At 42.0% G+C, this 21305-nt stretch overlaps 1 protein-coding gene across 2 annotated transcripts in view; it reads right to left on the minus strand.

The window, feature by feature from the left end:
- Window positions 1-6: 6 nt before the first annotated feature.
- The window catches only part of SLC12A4 (solute carrier family 12 member 4), a 58781-nt gene continuing 37482 nt past the window's right edge, over window positions 7-21305 (minus strand). For both annotated transcript variants that reach the window (XM_081336156.1, XM_081336155.1), the window contains 17 exons: window positions 21036-21250; window positions 18587-18751; window positions 18377-18475; window positions 16535-16592; window positions 13702-13876; window positions 12731-12849; window positions 10886-10984; window positions 10395-10514; window positions 9407-9511; window positions 8715-8883; window positions 7317-7512; window positions 5994-6163; window positions 5348-5479; window positions 5158-5265; window positions 3678-3862; window positions 2482-2615; window positions 7-916 (listed from right to left, as the gene is read on the minus strand). In XM_081336156.1, coding sequence (XP_081192282.1) covers window positions 825-916; window positions 2482-2615; window positions 3678-3862; window positions 5158-5265; window positions 5348-5479; window positions 5994-6163; window positions 7317-7512; window positions 8715-8883; window positions 9407-9511; window positions 10395-10514; window positions 10886-10984; window positions 12731-12849; window positions 13702-13876; window positions 16535-16592; window positions 18377-18475; window positions 18587-18751; window positions 21036-21250 — 2341 coding nt within the window. In that variant the 3' untranslated portion in view covers window positions 7-824. The remainder of the gene's footprint in view (window positions 917-2481; window positions 2616-3677; window positions 3863-5157; window positions 5266-5347; window positions 5480-5993; window positions 6164-7316; window positions 7513-8714; window positions 8884-9406; window positions 9512-10394; window positions 10515-10885; window positions 10985-12730; window positions 12850-13701; window positions 13877-16534; window positions 16593-18376; window positions 18476-18586; window positions 18752-21035; window positions 21251-21305) is intronic.

Consider the following 21305-nt stretch of genomic DNA (forward strand, 5'->3'; position numbering starts at 1 on the left):
TAAACGTTTAAAAATACCCTTTTTTAAAAAAAAAAATAAAAACACCTCTAGCTGACAGTTGCAAATTTAGCTGCCAGCAGGCGCTCTTAGTGCAGCAACACAACCTTAACAAATTACTCTAGGTGATATTTTTATTGCCACTGATTCTAATTAATAAATAGGGAAAAAAATAAATAGGTCATAGAGGGTCTATTTCAATCTGAGACCCCCAGTTCTGTATGTAACACTGCAAGAAACCATAATGTTATAATTTAAAACCGGTGAAGTATAAACTCTTATCCAACACTGTAGCTGTGGTGGGTTTACAAAAACTACACACACACACACACACATTTTAAAAACAATGCGGGGTCCTTTTCATGTAGGAAATGCTGAGCAGAAAAAAAACTAGCATTCTATTAAAAGCCCCACTGAAATCCTAACAAGAGAAAATGGTTTGTTTTTAAATCCTGTTACCTAATAACCAAATTCAGTCCTCCTTTAGCAATGTACACACCTTAAAATTTCGTACTTGGTTTTTTGGGGGAAGGAAAATATGTATGGAAAGCTTCTGCATTGAAACTGCACAGAAATCTGTCAGAATAGAAAAGCAGAAGCGAAGTGGCACCCCAGCCTTGTGATTAAACGTGTGTCCCTGGCGGAAATACTCGGATACATGGCTACTGGAAGAATTCACCGGAATTTGAATTCACATCTGTAGTGTATTGGGGCGCACGTGTGAAAAACCGGGGAACAGAAAGCAAGAGAAGTCGGGATCCGCTCCATCTGGAATGTCTTTTCTCACCAAGCAGGTAGAACAGTAACTAGAGCAAATCTTTTTTGGATCAGGAGTAAATAGTAATAACCTCTCGTCCCCCACCTCGAACCAGCAATACACGCTCCAAGCCTTCCGTTAAAACTTCAAGAAATTCCATGTCTGGATCAGAGCATTTAAGGAGAAGAAATGTCCACGTAATACGGAATGGCTACGGGATGTCAAACCTATGTGCCAAACATACATTCTAGGACTGCAAATACATTTTAAAACATTGGCAGATGTACAGGTAGTTCGTTTAGTGACTGTTCAGTTGAAACGGTACCGGAAAAAGTGACTGATGGCCACAGAGAGGGCCTCCTCAGGGTGCCTCCGGTCAGAGAATGCCGGCTGGTGGCCCCCAGGGGGAGGGCCTTCTCTGTGGGCGCCCCGGCTTTGTGGAATCAACTGCCGGTTGAGCTCCGGATGGCACCAGATCTTCGCTCCTTCCGGCGCGGGTTAAAGACCCATTTATTCGAACAAGCTGGCCTGGCCTGATGGGGAGTTAGGGTTTTAATGTTTGTACATTTTGATTGTTTTAACTTGGGCAATAATTTAATCCTTTTTTTAACTTTTGTGCTTTTGTATTTTTATTCAAATGCCCTGTTCACCGCCCTGAGTCCTTCGGGAGAAGGGCGGTATAAAAATTTAATAAACTTAAACTTAAACTTTATTTATGACCACTGCAGTGACCCGGGGACATGTGATTCACCTTGACAAGCCAAGTCAATGGGGAAGCCAGATTCGCTTAACAACCGTGTTACTAAGCAACTGCAGTGATTCACGTAACAAGAAAGGTCGTAAAAGGGGGCAAAAGTCACCCAACAAATGTCTCGCTTAGTAACATAGGTTTTGGGCTCAATTGTGGTCGTACGTCGAGGATATCCTGTATTCATAAAATAAGCCCATGAAAAGCATTTGCTTTTTTTTTCCTCCCGTTTTTTTGGAATTCCGTGAGGATCCGGTCTGCTGGATCTCAATAGTATCAAGCTCTGAAACAGTGTAATGACACACAGCTTGTTGCATTTGACAACTAGTCTTTGCAAGCCGTGAGACTGATTGTTATTAAACTGCAGCTACACGGACCTAAGACTCAGCTGAAACCAACAGTTCACTTGGAAAATTAGCCTCTAGCAAGAAAGCCACAGAACAATTGCTGTTAACATTTTGTCAGAATTCTGGAATCAGTATCTGATCTAATATAATTTTAAAAATTTTTTTGCCCTGGCCTGAATTTCATTTTTGAGAAACATTTTCTTGCACGGCTGTTGGGTTCACATGTTGTTCCTGTGAACCTCAAATACATTTTTGGATATATACCTCTGCAATGAAATGGAAAAAAAACAAACCAAATCTAGTGCAACGTAAGTTGAATTGCAATTAAAATGTACTGCATGGCATTTTTATATTTGAAGTGACACTTCCCTGGAGTGGCTTTTAAGTGTGTGAATCGGATGGTAAGAGATAAATAACAATTACCAAAGGAAAGTTTGCAGCACACTGAATTATGGTCTGTATATATCACTGGGAAAATGAGTTGTTTTTTCTTTGAAAGGTGTATTTTGGGCTCTTGGGAGAGTCCACAAAATAGGAGTCATATTGCTTGCTAGCTAGTGGAGACCTAACTAAATTTAGATGAATCCATCGTAAGGTTCTACACATTTTATGGATTGCATTGAAAAGGATACAGTTTTCATCCCCCTCCATGTTTCTGGGTGGACCAGGCATGTTGAGAAGAACAAGTCGAGCATCATGGGACCGATTTACAATGACTTCATTCAGCTTCACAGCAGTGTGCATCCTTCGGACATTTGACTGGTCACTAAAGGGGTCAAAATGACATAGAAATCAACAAGTCGAAAACAGCTTACTCCCCAGAAATATTGTTGGGATCCAGTTTGGTGTACCAGGTTAGAAACTAGGAGACTGTGAGTTCTGCTGTGGGCACAAAGCCAGCTAGGTGACTTCGGGCTGGTCACTTCATTCAGCCCACAGTAGAAGGAGATATGAGCAAACCACTTTTGAAAAATGTTGCTAAGAAAACTTTAGGAACTTGTCCAGGCTTTTACTGCCAAGAATCAAGATTGTCTTGAAGGCAACACACACACACACACACACACACACACACACACACACACACACTGTTTTGGAATGGCTCTCTGCCACAAGTGTTACCCTTTCATCATCTTGAGTGTTGTTCATCTCTGTGTGAGTTCCATCCCCTTAAAAAAAATACTTGCTCAAATGTCAACAGTTGTGCATTCAAAACAAAATGCAAAAAAATGATGGCAATGATAATCACAATAATGTATTCCGTCTCTATTTACATATCAAAATGGAACAGCAACAAGCTTAAAGAAACTCTACACTTCCTGATTGGGGTACCTTTCAGCCTTCTGTTTGCAAAGTAAAGCATGTAAGGTAGACCAAAATGGAGACTCAAGAGTCGGTTTGTAGCTGTTGCCACCAGAAACTTTCAGACTTATCTAAGTAGGGAGAGAGCTAGCATTTACCGCTGCTTCCTCATCAAAAAAGTTTCCTGTTTCTATTTATCAAAAGGGTGGTGACGTTTAATTGGACAATGCCACATATTTTTGGATCTTTGGGGAACTTCCTACCAATTTAACCAGGGGAGGACAGTATGCCTCACTTCTTAATTAAGATCTTTTGTTCTTGGCAGTAGTAGCGATTTCATCCAGCTGGACCTTTTTGTCCAGGACAAAATAATGGGAATGTTTTAGATAGTGTCAAGCAAAAATAAAAGCATCAGGATGAGCGCACAGCCAACCCAAACAAGATTTTCTGCAGTGCTACTGACCCAAAGGATTTGGGTCAAAGTAAAAACAGCAGAGTTTCCATTCGAGCAAAGATCTTGGATGCTTACGGTTTAAGACAGATAAGTTCTCTGAAGTTCTCCACCACACTATTTCCGATCTGATTCTCAGAGTCTTGTTTAGCTTTCGTCCAAGTCATCTGGATCTTTTCTGGGATTGCTTCCCCTTCGTCCTCCTCATCGGAGTAAAGGCTCTCTAACCTTATGATTGAATGTCTGTCTTTCACCAGCTGAGCCTAGAAGAACAAACGATGGGAAATCTGTCATGGCGTCATCGGAGCCCACTTTGGAGGAGAAGTTGGAGTCAGGACCGTCGGACAGGGGTGGTACATCTCCCTTGGCATGTTTGGAGAGACCAGGGGCTGGGGATGATGCTGTCCCAGGCGCCTCAAGCATTGGGGGAGGTGATCGACCAGATGGAGAGCTGCCTGCCTTCACAGACAGGAGAGGATCAGCTGCTGAGAAGCAGCAGATCCCCTTTGATAAGAAACAGCTGCCTCCTCCACTTGATCCAATGACACAGAGAGTAGAGCACAGGCAAGCTCAGAGAAGGGTTGTAAGGCTACTAGGGAGAAGATTGCCCCATCTCCTCACAAAGAACATCTATTGTTAGGAAATAAACTGGACAGTTGACAGGCTCTCTAGAGCAGAGGTCCCCAACCTTTTGGGCACCAGGGACCAGTTCCGTGGAGAGAGGTTTTTCCACGGACCGGAGGGTGTGTGGTTTTGTGTGCTGCCTGCATCCCGTGAATGGGGCTTTGTTTGTTTGTGAAGCCTGATTGCTAGTATGCTGCGGCCCGGTAGTGGTCCACGGACAGGGGGCTGGGGACCCCTGCTCTAGAGGCCTGCCTTGCCTTGCCTGCCTGGGTCATAACAAAATGGTTGTTCTCCAAAGGACAGTGTCCCACTATTCCAATGAGAAATATTGTTGGTTGTCTGCTTGGAAAATCCCTGGGACACAGATTGGAAGTATCTTGGATGAGCAAAGTGTCACGATTGATTGGCAGCGTAACCAGGGCAGAGAGATAGAACTTCATTTCAGTCCTTGACCAATAAAAATACAATCAATAAAATGAACAAGAAGAATTACTAGCAACCATTTACACATACCGTAGCAAACTTTTGCTACTTTTAGAGAAATACATTTATCTTGATTATTTAAATAAAAGCTATGAGTGCGCCCTGGAAATTTAAATAAAAGAAGGGAATCAGCTAAAGATGAATGTCCCTATAGAACTAGCAATACAGAAGAATGTGGGCTGTGGTTTCTATGGTACCCATATCACAGGGGCAGGATTGGGTTTCATATGGGGTTTTGCAACCAGGTCAGAGTGACTTCTTGTTATATTCAATTTTGTGCAACATCTCACAATGCAGGACATCCTTTTGACTCCTCCATGGCTTGTCCTGGCTGCCCATAGAAATCTGACAGGCTGTACATTTTGCCATCTTTGCTTTAAACATAACCAAATCTGGAACCCAACTGATGGTCACTGCACCTTCCTTTTGCAATGGCAATTTGAAGACATACCTCCCTCTCTCTTTCTGTTTTGGTCAGCCGCATTTGCCTTAACATTTGAGATCTCTGCTCCATCATCAAGGTCCGCTCGTAAGTGTAGGCCGAGATGTCACTGTTTTGCTAAAGGAAGGAAAAAGACCATATTTGGAACCAAGCCCACAAGACATGGACCACACCTTGCAGGACAGGAGGAGTCCCTCACCATTTCCACCACTTCTACTTCAGCCTCAATTCGGAGGTGGTAAAGGAAGACGGCCAGGTCCTTCTTCATTTGGATGCTGTTGTCGTCCATCTGGGCCACGGTGAAAATTCGCATTTTGCATTTTCGCCAAACCTATAGAGGGAAAAACTTTTATCTTCTCAAAAACATTCAATCCTCTCTACAGAGTTCAATGAATTTGGTAAAACACAGCCTTTATACAAGAGTTATTTGACAGGTTCATACAGCTATGCAAGTACATATCAGAACTGGGGAACTGGCTGTAACTTTCATAGGGGTCTGTTGTAACTTTGAACTGGTCATTAACTTGAGGACTACCTGTACAACAACCCATTAAATTAAACTCCTTACCTGATACAGGTCACCATGCAGTTAACCTCCTATATTCATCCTCTAATATTTTAGGGAGATTTTTTTTAAAAAAATTACGCATTGATGTTGCCTGATACATCGATGTTGTCTGATTAAATGTTGCCTCTAAAAAAAAGGGGGGGGAGGGAGCATCCTGGAAAAGCTGTGAATTTTCTCAACTGTATCAGGCAACATCAATCAATAGAGACTACTAATGGTTCACCTAGTCCAGCCAAGGCAGGCCTTGTAAACTCCAACAAGTTCTTGACATTCTTACTTTATGCTGTTTGAGGAGAAACGGAAGCAGCATCAACATGCCTCCATCGTGCACAATCCACCACACGTCAATGTTCCCTTCATTGTAACGCTCATGATTGCTGGGATAGAAGGACGCATTTTTCGGCACAAGCAAGGCGAGGTGGGCTGCAGTTGTGCATCGGACAGTGTCTGAAATTAAAAAGAGGAAAGACATTGTTGCTGAGAGTCAAATCTGGTTCCCTATAGAACGGGGCTTTAAATGTATCTCATACTAGACAACTTGTCATGCATTGGATCATTGTTTCAGAGATACTTCCTTTTATATACAGATAAACAGAATCACCGTGAATGGGTGGGCAAAAATACAGTGGAATGAAGAGCGACTTCTGACTTCCTGCTGGCTTCCCCATTGTTCCTTGGGGGAAGCAAGTAGGGAACATCGGAAATGATTGGCACTAATTGTGACAGTGCAGTAGCAGAACTGGAAGGAAATGGTCAACACCAAGTCTCTGTTGAGTACTGAGTGACAAGTAGGCTGCACAAAGTTAAAAGATAGGTAAAAGGACTGAAGAATTTTGGAGCATTGCCTCCAAACAAACAACAAAAAACAATATAGTAGGTAAACTTAACTAACATTTTAAAGACACAAAAATACGGTTGCATGAATTTCAAAGTGGCAGTGCTATTAATCAGGAAGACTATAATTCTAGAACAAAAAAAATAATAATTTGCATGCAGAACACCTTGGCTCTACTAGGAAGATCTAAACAAAGTCCTTGACTGGAACCCCAAAGAAACTCTGATCTATCATTGCAATCCATCCATGTTGGCAAATCTGAGTTACTCAAAATAATATCCTAACTTAATAGACAGTAGTTTCCACAGTTCTTAAAAATAAAAGTGTATAAGCTCACATAAAGTGATAATAATGGACATAGGCTGAAACTGAGAACAGCCCTTCACTGAATTTTAGCCATAGTATCCCAAGATCATTCTGTGCCCCCTTGTTCCTTGAGAAATATAACATTATCAAGAAATGATGAAATAAGAAAGGATACAGAAGACTTAGGAAGAATTCCACATACAGAAACTCTTTTTACAGGTAGACGGAAATTTTTAGTGAGGTTAAAGTCCATCCAAATCAGTGTTTTCAACAGGAGTCCTTGCAAACTCACAACAATATCATAGTTCTTCTTTTGAGCAACAGGTTAACAGCCTTATTTTGAATTCTAAATAGCTTGTTTTACACACACTACTATTCACCATAGAAAACGATGCTTGAATCATGCTTGGGAAGAAAGAAAAAAATCCAAGAAAGATGCTAACCATTCTTTGAACTTACCTATAAAGGTCTTCCAAGCTCTAGGATCTTCACTCTGCCTCCAGCCATAGGGCCACCCCAAAACCACCGTGTTGTGCTTCATGCCACCCAATCCACAGGACTGTATCAAGTGGGAAATGCCATCACGGACTTTATTAGCTACAACCACTTGGCAAAATCCTTTGACCTTCTCAATCTCAATCATATTCTTGATGGTCTGGAAGATAGCCAAGGAGATCCAACGGTCATAATTACGGGAAACTGGTTAGAAGACCATTAAAAAGAGAAAGATCTGTCCCATTGACAGATGATAAATCAAACTGGATTTTAGAAATACCCGTTGGCATCCAGACGGCCACTGGTGCAGAGATTTTAAAGCGATGAATGTTAAAGAAAAGACTATTTAATCACAATAGGGTGGAAAGAGACCACACTGAATGCAAATTACCCAGAGACTCCTAAGTGAAGTGAATTGTACTCATGATATTAGAAAGAAGGTCCCCAACCCCCATGGACCAGTAACGGGTCGCGGCATGCCAGCAACCGGGCCACATAAACAAGCAAAGCCCCATCCGTGGGATGCAGGCAGTACACAAAACCACAACCCTTCTGATCCACGGACAAACCTCTCTCCACGGAACCGGTCCCTGGTGCCCAAAAGGTTGAGGAACTCTGTATTAGAACGTAGAGCCTAGAATAATAGGGTTGGAAGGGATCTTGGAGGTCTTCTAGTCTATCCCCCTCCTCAAGTAGGAGACTCTATACCATTCCAGACAAATGGTTGCCCAGTCTTTTCTTGAAAACCTTCAGTGATGGAGCACCCACAACTTCCAGAGATATCCTGTTACACTGATTAATTGTTCTCACTGTCACGAAATTTCTCCTTAATTCTAGGTTGGACCTCTCTTTAATGATCTTCCATCCGTTACTTCTTATACTGCCCAGGGGTAATTTGGAGAATAAGTTGTCCCCTCTTTTCTGTGACAGCCCTTCAGTTACTGAAAGGACTGCTATCATATCACCCCTAGTCCTTCTCTTTGTTAAACAAAACGTATTAGTTCCCTCAATCATTCATAGTACGGTTTAGCGTCCAATCCCCTAATAGTCTTTGTTGCTCTTCCCTGCAGTCTTTCTAGAGTCTCGACATTATTTCTATCGTGCTGACAGAACTGGATGCAGTGTTCCAAGTCTGGCAGCAGAATCAATCAATCAATAGAAGCTTGTCACTGTCTGCCTCCTGAAATTATAGCACAGATAATATACCTAGATGAGCTTAAAATACTCAGCTTAGGATATCAATAAATCCAGCGGCAGTAGCTTTGACTGACCCAATAAAAACGATATATCTCCTACAATTAATTAGTGATGTATTTAACCAATTACATCTTGCTTTCACACCTGGCTTCTGCCAGGCCTCACCTGCTCAGCTGCCTGGGCTTCTCCATAACTTTCCAGAAAGTTGCCTTGTATTGCAGTCCCAACAATGGTCAACCCCTTCCCGGCCTTCAGTTGTGAAGCAAATGTCAAGAGCCGGGGGTATTTCACATGCAAATCCTCATCCAGTTTCAGCAGTACCAACAATTGGGGTCTAAGAAGGGAGAAAAGGAAGAGAATTTTGAGTGAGGTCCCGCCCTCCAACAACAAACTGGAATAAATTAAGCCACTTTAAAGCTGGACTGGCCAGCTTTAGTTCCCTTCTGGCTGTTCCCAAGAGACTTTTAGCTATTTCAGTGTTTTGCCTCAGGCTCATTTTGGCTCGTTGCAATTTGTTTCATGCAGAAAGTTTGGTCACAGCCAAATCCAATGCAAAGACGGATCTGGTTTGGGGTTTTGTTTTTTCGTCTGTTTGTTTGTTTTAAGGACCCCAAGACACCATGAAAGGTATTTGTGCTGCAAATATTCTGTGATTCCAGCAATCCCCTTTCCATATTTATGTTCTTAGGACTTCAGGGTGCCTCAAGGTTTAGCAACTGCAGGAGAACCGGTCCCCAAAGAGAGTCTGAATACCTAATTTTAAATCACGGAGAAGTGGTAACAAAGTCAGGAATGCACTGACTTCCCCATGGGGAAAAAAACCTACACAAAATTTACATCAAAATGAAAGAACCCACCTCCAGTTCTTGGTATGGGGAGGACCTTCTTCCAATCTCAGCAAAGCATACCGGGCAGCACTTAGAGACAGGCCCCGGATACCATCACCCCATTCCTTCTCTGCCCTAGAAAAGAGAACGTCAGAATTGTAAAAGAGCAGGCAGAGCTGGAGGAGGTGGAGTTAAAAGTGTCATCAGCTTAGAATCCTTACATTGCCACAAACAGTCCTAGTCCAAGCCTTCCCTGAATTCCACTGACCTTTATCTGGAGCCAATTTAAGTACTCAAGTTTAGTTGACCAGATTATTGTTGAATAAACTTATGCTGCAACATAGCAGATTATTCTGATCCTTTGCAATGAGAGAATCACATCGATTCAGAGCACTATTCTTTTTCAGAGACCCAATACAGGTAGTCCTCAACTTATAACTGGTCACTTAGTGAACATTCAAATTCTGATGTACCTACCTTGGGAATTCTAACGTTTCTTATCTTCCCCTCCCCTGCAGACACAGTATTTCCAGGGAAGTGCCTATTAAATCGAATGTCTTCTTGACACCCCCATCAAAGCTGACAGGGGAAACTACTATATATATAAACAAGGAGCAAACCTCACACTCATTCACACTATTTATGTCGGGTAATGAAATGTCTGTAAGACAACAGGCAAGTTCAGAGAGCACCAGGGACTTCACAAATGTCTTCTTCTTTCAGTGTTGCTGTCTAGATATAAATCTTAGAATGCCCTTTTGATGACAACATCTTGAGGAAGCTAGGGTCTCAAAGTGTCCAGACCAGGGGTGTCCAACCTTGACAACTTTAAGACCCATGGACTAAAACTCCACATTGGCTGGGGAATTCTGGGAGTTGAAGTCCACAAGTCTTAAAGCTGCCAAGGTTGGACACCCTTGTTCTAGATAGAAACAGGTTGGGGCTTAAAAGCCCAGTTGTACAATTCTATCCCTCCATCTATCTTAAATCAGGTTACTTTCATTATAAATTCACTTACCCCTGATATTCAATGTACTTATAGATCATGCCGGCAATGAGCATGGCCACCAAAGCATAATACCAGGAGGAGATGAACATCAGGGCAAGGCAGATACTCATCCCTAAGAAGGACAGGGCCCTAAGAAAATAAAACTCAACATGTCAATAGGTTATTACGGCTGGTTTCATGCATACAAGTATTTCTTGAAGAAAGACAGCTTGAAGGATGACAAGATTCCAGAGAACCTTCGTTGGTGGCAATGCAAGATTTTGCAGTCTCTGCAACAGTTTATTTACGTATTCAAGTTGCAGATATTATCAGTATGACACAATAAGGTATGAACCAGGCCAGAGAGGCATAATCGGCTAAGGGACATTTTCCAAGCACTTCTGGTTTCACAGACTTCACAAAAATTCTCAAGTGTTTTGGGCTTTTGACTCTTAACATGGTGACAAAGACAATTTTAGAAGCCACTTCCCTCCTAATTCATTCATTCAAAAAGTTCTTACCAATGATAATACTTAAATCTGGGACGCCAGTTGGGAGTTCTTAAGAGAGTCTGCACCGCACAGGCCAGGTTGACAAACAGGTAACACATTAAGAAAAACCTATTTTCGGGTAGCAAAGAGGAAAGAAAGAGGAGAGAGGAATATCATTAAGAAAATTGGCAGTTGCCCATGGCTTCCTTGTGAGTTTCATTTGAACATCTTTCTGCTTTCTGCGGCATCCTATTGTTGCAACAACTTGTTGCACTGTTTGTCATCAGGATCTCTGCAGGGTGTCGTCAGAAATGCCAAGATGGCAATAACAATGTGATGAAAGCTCCACTCATTTTCCATGTGTGATGATGCACTTAAAAGCCCAATGAAGTCTCAATCACACCACTGTGGTCCCATCTTGATTTATGTTAACACACCCTGCATATGTTCCTGACTTGCCGTGGACATGCAGGAAAGGAAATAAAAAAAGAAGAATGAAAAAGTTTTCTGGGTTACCAGATATTAGATTTGTTCAGACTGTCTCAGCAGTAATGAGTGATAACTGCATGAGAAATAACTGCAGTAATAGACAGGTTCCTTTCGTTTAACAGTGATGTATTCAGAATCGACGCTAGGTGGCAGTCAAAAATGGTCTTCTGCAGTAGGGACCCAAAAGAATAAAAATACACAATCGACTTCTTCTTTTGACTGCGACACTTTTAAAGTGCATCCCAGGAAACACTCAGAAACGTACTGGGAATGTCCCTAGTTGTTTCTTCAATATAACTGATGTTCCTTTGCGATGGGCAACCACTACCAGGGGTGGGGGAACCCAGGCAAGCTGGCTGAGGAATTCTGGAAATTGAAGTCCACAAGTCATAAAAGAGCCAAGGTTCCCCACCCCTGCACTAGACCAAGTGACTCTTCCAGAACAGCCTGGGTACCATAGATATTAAGTAATGTTTGTTTTAATAAAGCAAAATCTAGTAATAAGGTCTGAAATCTCACAAACATCAGAGTTCTGGCATGAGATGTCAAGAGTTTTTGTGTGAGAAGGCTGACATCTAATGAAATGTTGGCCTTCACTCAAGTTCTCAGTCACTTTTAAATTCCAGTTTTTTATTTTCTGAGTTGCTGACAGCAAAAAGTTTCTTAAGCGTTTATATCAGGTTCCTTCGACTTAGATCAGGGGTCTTCAAACCTGGCCCTTTTATGACTTGTGGACTTCAACTCCCAGAATTCCTCAGCCAGCGTGCCTGACTGAGGAATTCTGGGAGTTGAAGTCCACAAGTCATAAGAGGGCCAAGTTTGAAGACCCCTAACCTAGATTCTTCCAGATGTATTATCATTCCTATTCTATATGAGTAGAAATGGTAAAAAGATAGCTGAAAGAATGAGCAATTCTCTAGATGTCTATGGAGATTCTTAATCGTCCACGCCATGGTTGTCACAAAGGTGCTTTTCCAAATCCAACTGGACTTTCTTTTCTTATTTCATTCAAGGAAAAAAAACCCGCAAGAAAGTCCAGTTGTCTTTGGAAAAGCACCTTTGCAACTAATTTTCTAGGTCTCTCTCAGGAGTGGGGAATTTGAAATCTCTCCGACGGTCTCCTTGCAGCGTGTTCTCATCTTTAATTTCCTATTATACTCCAAAAATTAGGCTACATCATCCCATAAAAACATTCTGAGCTTCTCCAAGAATGAAAAAAACAAAAGAGGCCATGGAAGCTTCTTCCCTCCCCACTCATCCAGGACAAACGTTCGACATTTCCAACTCAACTCAATGGAGGCGGCTTCCAGAGAAGTAGAAATGGTGAACTTTGTCAGAAGGCCAAAATTCTCCCCTACCTTTAAAACCAACATCCTGCAAACTTACATAGAAAGGATTGGGGCCACCATATCAAGGGAGGCAATTAGAATGCCGAGCTCGGCAATCAGGGCTGTGAGCAGAAGAGCCCAAGTTGGTTCTCCATTTGCCTTTCCATGACCAAACACCTGTTTAAAAAAAAAAGGACAAGAGAGAGAAGAACAAAAATATTTTGTACATGTAGCCTTTCACGATGAGTCACTGAGCACTGTTCATAAGGAACCGATGGGGTTCATCTCCTGTTTGGGCAAAACAGTTGCTTCTTCCTCACTTCCTCACAGAGAAACATCTGTGTTCTCTAGTTTTCATTTGATGTCACTGGCATATGAGAATTAGTTTCATACTCAGGAGTATGACTATTTCCCTTGGCTTCGAGTATCAGAAATTATTCTCTCTCAGCCTTAGTGAGAACTTAGTCTAGCAAAGCCACTTAAATCCAACATATGGTCCTGATGTTTTGAGAGAAAATCGATCCAAATTACAGAGAAGCAGCTTCTGATTACAAGGGATCAGCATCTGTCTCCATTCGCACAATGACTTCCAACACTGGATTATAATAAGCATATCTGGGAGTCAGGGCAAGTACTGGAAAATCAGTTCAAAACTAAAGCTGTGGTAAGTTAGAAGGTCAGTAACTGTATAGAACCTACAACAGCTTCATGGAGATTGATGTTGAGGTGCCTTCAAGTCAAAAATATATTATACTGCAAAATCTGGTATTGGATGTCTAGTTACAAAATTAATTTGGGCTCGGAAGAATCCTGGAGTCTTTCCTGCCAATGGGCTTCCCAGTTTGCTATCTCTTCAGATATTTGGGTGATTTTCATGCCAGTTGCATGCTTGCCTTTTCAAAAGTAATGGAAACACAAATTCTCAAAAGATCAAACATTCTAAGAATCTTTCCAGGGAGTTTTCTCGTCCCCTAGTAGTTCTACGCATCAAATTATTCCAAGTTTTGCTCTTAAAAAAAATGGACTGACCCTGAGGAATGGAATAATGTTGTCTTTGGCAATGGCTTGAAGGAGACGTGGAGCTCCAGTGAGGCTCTGCAAACCTGCTCCACATGTAGAGAAGAAGGACCCAATCACTATGACCCACGGCGTGGGCCAAGCCAGCGTGCCCACCACTAAGTTCTTGTTCACGGCATCACCATACCTAGGAGGAGGAGGAGGAGGAGGAGGAGGAGGAGGAGGAGAGAATTTGTCATTCAAGAAGAGACTTGAATTTGTTTGGTATTTCCATCTGATTTTCAATTACTTTACCAAGGACAGGTCAACTTACTCCTCATATCAAGTGGGACTTCCCAAACTTTTTCAGACTATGAAACATGTTAGCACCAAAAATAATCCCAGAAACAATTCCAAGACAATTCAAAGTGCACGGAAGATGCCCCCCCCGAATGGAGATGAAATGTTTGCAGCCAAATCCTCCTTGAATAGGGGGTTGGACTAGAAGACCTTCAAGGTCCCTTCCAGCCCTGTTCTATTCTAAAATCATGAAGCTCGGAGATCAAACCAACAGCCCATCTACCATCCCGAGCTACTAATATTCAAACACATTTTAATCCCAGAAAACCTCAGTCACATATTTACTGCCCATACCTACCTTCCTTTCTTCCTTCCTTCCTTCCTTCCTTCCTTCCTTCCTTCCTTCCTTCCTTCCTTCCTTCCTTCCTTCCTTCCTTCCTTCCCTCCCAGGTTTTCCTCCTTCTTTTATTTCCTTCTCCTTTTCCTTCCTCTTCCTCTTCTTCCTTGTTCCTTCTTTTCCTCCTCCTTTCTTCCTCCTCCTCCCCCTCCTCCTTTTTCCGTCCCCTCTTCCTCCTCCTCCTCCATCACCACCCCTTGTTCCCTCATAGAACTTCATCAATTTGAAAATCCCTCACAAAGAGGAACAGTAGCCAAACTATGTAAAACGTAACAAGATTGAATAATATAAAGAGCTGAACTTGAAGAGATTATACTTAAAATCACTACTTGACTGCAAGGTTCAACTTGGGGCCAGTAACTCCTTCTTAGCTCAGTCTGTTACACAGAGCTAATGAAGTATACTGTATCAAGCTCTTAGATAAAAGGCAGAATATAAACACAAGACACAAACAATCCGAAGAGGCAATACTTTTCTTAGGTCAACTCAAGTTTTACAAAATAGCCTCAGCCTTTTGACTTCCAAAACATATTCTTAGGAACCAGATAAGAAACATGTTATTCTCGACAGCATCCAGAGCCTTGAAAGGCAACTTGACAGCAATTGTAGTGTCTAAGTGTTTCCTTTCTCCCCATTTAAGAATGTAAGAGAATACCAACACAGTTCGGCCACATTTTTTTTTCCTTTTCCCCCATCTGTTTCCTGGATTCTAACCATATTGTCTGACAACTATTTCTTGGAAACATAAAAGTCTACTACTATTTTGCAAAGCTTTGGTTAAATAACAAAAGTGTTGTCCTAGTGAAATGGCTCAAACGGAGACTTTTCAAGCGTATACAAACGCTTCTAATGCCATAATAGAAAGCAATTCATAGCAATTCATAGTTCCAGGTGAAACACATCTGGATGGTGCCAGATGCAAAATATAAATAATGCATGCAAAATAAAGGTAAAGGTTCCCCCGCACATGCATGCTAGTTGTTTCCAACTCTAGGGGCCGGTGCTCATCTCCATTTCAAAGCCGAAGAGCCAGCGCTTGTCCGAGGACGTCTCCATGGTCATGTGGCTGGCATGACTAGACGCCAAAGGCGCACGGAACGCTGTTACCTTCCCACCGTAAGTGGTCCCTATTTTTCTACTTGCATTTTTACATGCTTTCGAACTGCTAGGTTGGCAAAAGCTGGGACGAGTAACAGGCGCTCACTCTGCTATGCGGCACTCGGGATTCAATCCGCCAAACTGCTGATCTTCTGATCGACAAGCTCAGCGTCCTAACCCACTGAGTCACCACGTCCCACGCATGCAAAATAAGCATGAATTATTCCCATGGATTATCTTGCGATGAGCTATCGACCCAGACACAGGGCGCAGTAAGGCAGTGTTTCTCAACCGCGGCAACTTTAAGATGGGAGTAATTCAACTTCCAGAATTCCCCAGCCAGCCATTCTGGGAACTGAAGTCTACTCAAGATTGAGAAACGCTGCAGTAAGATGTGGCGAGCTCAGTCTCAGATCCATTCAGAAGGAATAGTGCAAAAATTCCTAAAAGTGAAAAATGATCGTAAGTCACTTTTTTCAGTGCCGTTGTAACTTTGAGCAGTCACTAAGTGAGCTGTTGTAAGGCAAGGACAAGTAATCCTGTGTGTTTACAGCTGGTAATTGTTAGTAGGGATGCAGTGGCTCAGTGGGTTAGGACGCTGAGCTTCTCGATCAGAAGATCGGCAGTTTGGCGGGTCGAATCCCGAGTGCCGCGTAGCAGAGTGAGCACCTGTTACTTGTCCAAGCTTCTGCCAACCTAGCAGTTCGAAAGCACGTAAAAATGCAAGTAGAAAAATAGGGACCACTCCGGTGGGAAGGTAACAGCGTTCCGTGCGCCTTTGGCGTCTAGTCATGCCGGCCACATGACCACGGAGACGTCCTCGGACAAGCGCTGGCTCTTCGGCTTTGAAATGGAGATGAGCACCGGCCCCTAGAGTTGGAAACGACTAGCATGCATGTGCGGGGGAACCTTTACCTTTACCTAATGGTTATTAGGGGGAAAAATACATTCTGTGTAGTGTGTCAAAAAGAAAAATCCAGTATCTACACTGTAAAGGAAATTAGCAATAGCAATCAAAGGAAACAAAATTGATTCCCTTCCATGAAAGGACAATCTGAAATAATTACTTACTTATCTCGAAGAACAACACCTTCAATGCAAGCTCCAAACAACAATACACAGCTGAAATCTGTGAGGTGCAAACCCAGTTAAGGAAGCCAGAATTTTGACGCGACAAATGCCTACATTCCCAGTAATCAGCCACAAATATTCCTCTTATCTTCTGCTAAGTCGCAAAAAAAATTGCCAATGCAATTTGCAAAGTAAAATTGCAATGAACAGGACATCACACAAGTCATTTGATATTTTCTAAGAGGATGCCATTCTTCTTGTTGCCATATTTTTCTTAACAACATTTTGGTAAATAGGTTGAAATTAAATTAAATACACTGGGAGAAATTAAATGCACTGAAGCAGCTAGGATTAAATACATAGATATTCATAACACAAGATAATCAGAATGTCATTTCTCTGCTTCAGCATATCGACAACATTTAGGTCACTGCATATGGAGAACATATAGGGCCTTCAGGTCAACTTGTGTTTTTCAAAAATATATCACAGCTCAACCACTACTTGACACACAAAAGCCAACATAATACTTATCACACCATTGCTGTGCTTGCATAACACACTGATCCACATGATGCTTGGTTGGCTTCATGGAGCAGCTGAAATAATGCAGAAAACGTTCTCCAGGTCACATCTAAGATGGTCACCTAATACCAGGTGGATATCCTTTTTTGTTGCTGTCCTTGTCTGGTTTCTAACTGCCAAAAAATGTGACCTCAGTAGAATGAGTTCATATGTTTTGTGTAGAAGGAAGAAGTTGCAAGTGAAAAATAAGAGCAATAAGCCTGACAGGTGTTTTAACCCTTCTATTTTTGTATCTTTATATATTAAACATATTAACCAGTGGAACAGCTTCCCTCCAGAAATTGTGGGCACTCCATCACTGGAGATTTTTAAGAAGAGGCTAGACAGTCACCTGTCTGAGATGGTATAGGTTCTCCTGCTTGAGCAGAGGGCTGGACTAGAAGACGCCCAAGGTCCCTTCCAGCTCTATTCTATTCTATTCTATTCTATTCTATTCTATTCTATTCTATTCTATTCTATTCTATTCTATTCTATTCTATTCTATTCTATTCTATTCTATTCTATTCTATTCTCCATTCCATTCTCTATTCTATTCTGTTCTGTTCTGTTCTGTTCTGTTCTGTTCTGTTCTGTTCTATTCTATTCTTTCATATTCTATTCTATTCCATTCCATTCCATTCCATTCCATTCCATTCCATATTTTCCGTTCTGTTCTATTCTATTCTATTCTATTCTATTCTATTCTATTCTATTCTATTCTATTCTATTCTATTCTATTCTATTCTATTCCATATTCTATTCTATTCTATTCTATTCTATTCTATTCTATTCTATTCTATTCTATTCTATTCCATTCTTTCATATTCTATTCTATTCTATTCCATTCTTTCATATTCTATTCTATTCTATTCTATTCTATTCTATTCTATTCTATTCTATTCTATTCTATTCTATTCTATTCTATTCTATTCTATTCTAATTTCTACTCTACTCTACTCTACTCTACTCTACTCTACTCTACTCTACTCTACTCTACTCTACTCTACTCTACTCTACTCTACTCTATTCTCTTTCAGAGGAGCAAAAAATACCTTGGAGGTTCAAGAACAGGTAAATGAAAAGCACACCTGCAGCCTGCAGGAAGACCATCCTTTATTTCAAGGGAATCTTCATGGCTATTTTAATTTTCTCTTTCCTTTCCAAGATTCATAGAGCCAGGGCAGATGTTACTGCTTCAAAGGTCATAGTCAGACCCCTAACATAAAGTTTCTGAAGCACTAAAACCATAGCATGGACACTCTTATGTTTAAAGGATACAGACAAGAGATGTGGTGGCAATAGCAAGAATGGTTCCCACTGGAATAGACTTTTGGGCATCCTTGAGGTCTCCTGATCGGTTGGAGCCAGCCATGATGCCTTAAAAAGAAAACAAAAAGGCAGATAAGACAGATACTTCCCCCCACCAAAAAAACAAACCCACAATACATCAAAATACACCTAGAGATTTCAGCCTTTGTATCTTCTCACCAGTCACAGAAGGGAAGAAGATGCCAACAAGGACAGTGAAGGAAGTTGCAATGTCCGCATAGACGTACAAGTGGAGGTTGTTCTTATTTCCAGCTACGTCAACAGAAGGACAGTCTGCTCTTTCCAGGATCTCGCCTTTCTCCAAGTAATTACTCCAGACATTATCTGGGGTGGTGGAAATGTAGAATAAGGAATGTAGAATAAATGAAGAAATATATATAGTTTACACACAGGAGCTGAAATAGCCAAGAGAGGCTGGTCCCCTTGGTTGTCCAGCAATGAGGAAATTCTTTATTGAACAGGATAGACTCCAGACTTAAAACCATTAAAACTTTGACCAGAAGCCACAACAGGAGACAAGACAATCAACAGGAAACTCCTCCTCTTATGATATACATCAGGGCTCTCCAAACTTGGCGACTTTAAGACTTGTGGACTTCAACTCCCAGAATTCTCCAGCCAGCCATAGGGAATTCTGAGAGTTGAAGTCCACACATCATAAAGTTGCCAAGTTTGGAGACCCCTGAGATATACATAGAAGGGATGAGCTTCAATTGCAAGTCACAGCCACCGTATTTGCTTTTTTCGTGTGAGATTTGGGTATTCCCACATTTCATTGTTGTTGCACAAAGCTGGAAAGGTATATCATTTCCATTTCTTCATTTTCTCCTGCTCCCCATCTTTACTGGATTGAATCTGAGACTATATAACCTCCTGTATTATACAAGGCACAATGCACAAGGACGTCATTATCTTTAAATGGAGACCAAGAAACCCCCTACTGTATAGACCATAAGTAGATCATAGAATCAAGATCATGCAAAGTATTATTACCGCTTGATAAAACCCTAGTAAGACCACACCTGGGATACTGCAGCCAATTTTGGTCACCATATCACACCGTATCAGAGAAGAACAACTAAGATGATCAAAGGCCTGGAGACTAAAACATAAGAAGAACGGCTATGGGACTTGGGTTTGGCTAGTCTAAAGAAAAGAAGAAATAGGGGAGGCAGGATAGCAGTGTTCCAGTATCTGAGGGGCTGCCACAAGGCAGAAGGAGCCAGGTTGTTCACCAGAGCACCAGAGGGAAGGATGAGAAACAATGGTTGGAAACTGATCAAAGAGAGAAGCAACCTGGAATTAAGGAGAAACTTCCTAACAGTGAGGACAATTAACCAGTGGAAAAGCATTGCCTTTAGAAATCATGGGCGCTCCATCACTGGAGGTTTTTAAGAAGAGAGTAGACAGTCACCTGTCTGAGATGGTATAGATTCTCCAGCTTGAGCTGGGGGCTGGACTAGAAGACCTCCAAGGTCCCTTCCAGCTCTATTCTATTCTAGATAACTTTGGACCTTCACATTATTTTGGACCAACAAGGCCAATGACCCAGGGGGCTATGAGAGTTGAAATTCAAAGCATCTCAAAAGCATGAGATGGCCCAGCCCTTAACTGATTAACAACTATTTTACAAGGATTCAGTCTGGAAATCTTTCTAGCCCTAGAGGGAGATGCCAGATGTGGGACCTTCAGCCCACAAACAACGCATTGTCTTTGAACAATGGTCTCTTTCCTTAAAAGATAAAGAGAATGGCTCTGTATTGTTGTGGTTTTAGGCATTTGGTCATCTCCGACTCTTGGCGACTTTATAGGCAAGAGCTCTCCCTGCTACCTGTCCAGCACAGCTGCTTCCAGTTGTTGGATGTTCATCTTTGCATCAGTCTTGATGTTATCAGGCCAGCCTGTTCTTAGCTTGTCTCTTCTTCTTGTTCCACTAACCCAAGGGTAGGCAACCTTGGCTCTTTTATGACTCGTGGACTTCAACTCCCAGAATTCCTGAGCCAGCCATGCTGAGGGGAAAGGGAGAGGTTTCCAAGCTGAGCCATGCGGGCTCAGGAATTCTGGGAGTTGAAGTCCACGAGTCATGAAGGGGCCATAGTTCCCTCATGCTGGCTCAGGAATTCTGGGAGTTGAAGTCCACAAGTCATAAAAGAGCCAAGGTTGCCTACCCCTGCACTAACCATTCCTAGCATCACTGGGGTCTCAAATGAGTTTGGTTCTAAATAAAGCACTGATTTAATTAGGAAAACAGATCCACCCTATCTCCTGTCCTATTTACATCAGTGTCTGTACATCAGTGTTTCTCAACCGTGGCAACTGTCCAGCGTGTGGACTTTAGCTCCCAGAATTCCCCAACCAGGCATGGTGGCTGAGGAATTTTGGGATTTGAAGTCCACACATCTTTAAATTGCCAAGGTTGAGAAACAGTGGTGTACCCTGGCTGGCAGGCTCTCTCCAAGGTTTCAGACTGAATTTTCTCCCTTATAGCTGCCACAGATCCCCCGCATACAGAGATTGCACATGGAATTGATGATATGCAAGCCTTGATGTGTTCATTGATGCTCTTTGCTTGCTCAGCCCAAAGTTATGACATGGTCTTAAAAATTACCTTTCAAAATTCCACTTGCAGCTCCCGGGATGCCGACAATCTCAGTGACGTTATTTAAATGAAAATATTCATCGCAGTGGCTAGAGGTTATGTTGTAACCCGGGCAAAAAAGGTTGGTGAGATTGGTGGGCACCGTCACATTGTTGACCACCATTGTTTTGGCACAAATATCAAACTGGTCCCTGGAAAGAGTCCGATTACCCAGCATGCAGACCCTAGGAAGAAAAGACATCAACATTTTCGCCAGGTAAAAGTTTGCATAAATAGTCC

The sequence above is a fragment of the Vipera berus genome (assembly GCF_964194415.1).
Source record: "Vipera berus genome assembly, chromosome: 10".
Lineage (NCBI taxonomy): Eukaryota > Metazoa > Chordata > Lepidosauria > Squamata > Viperidae > Vipera > Vipera berus.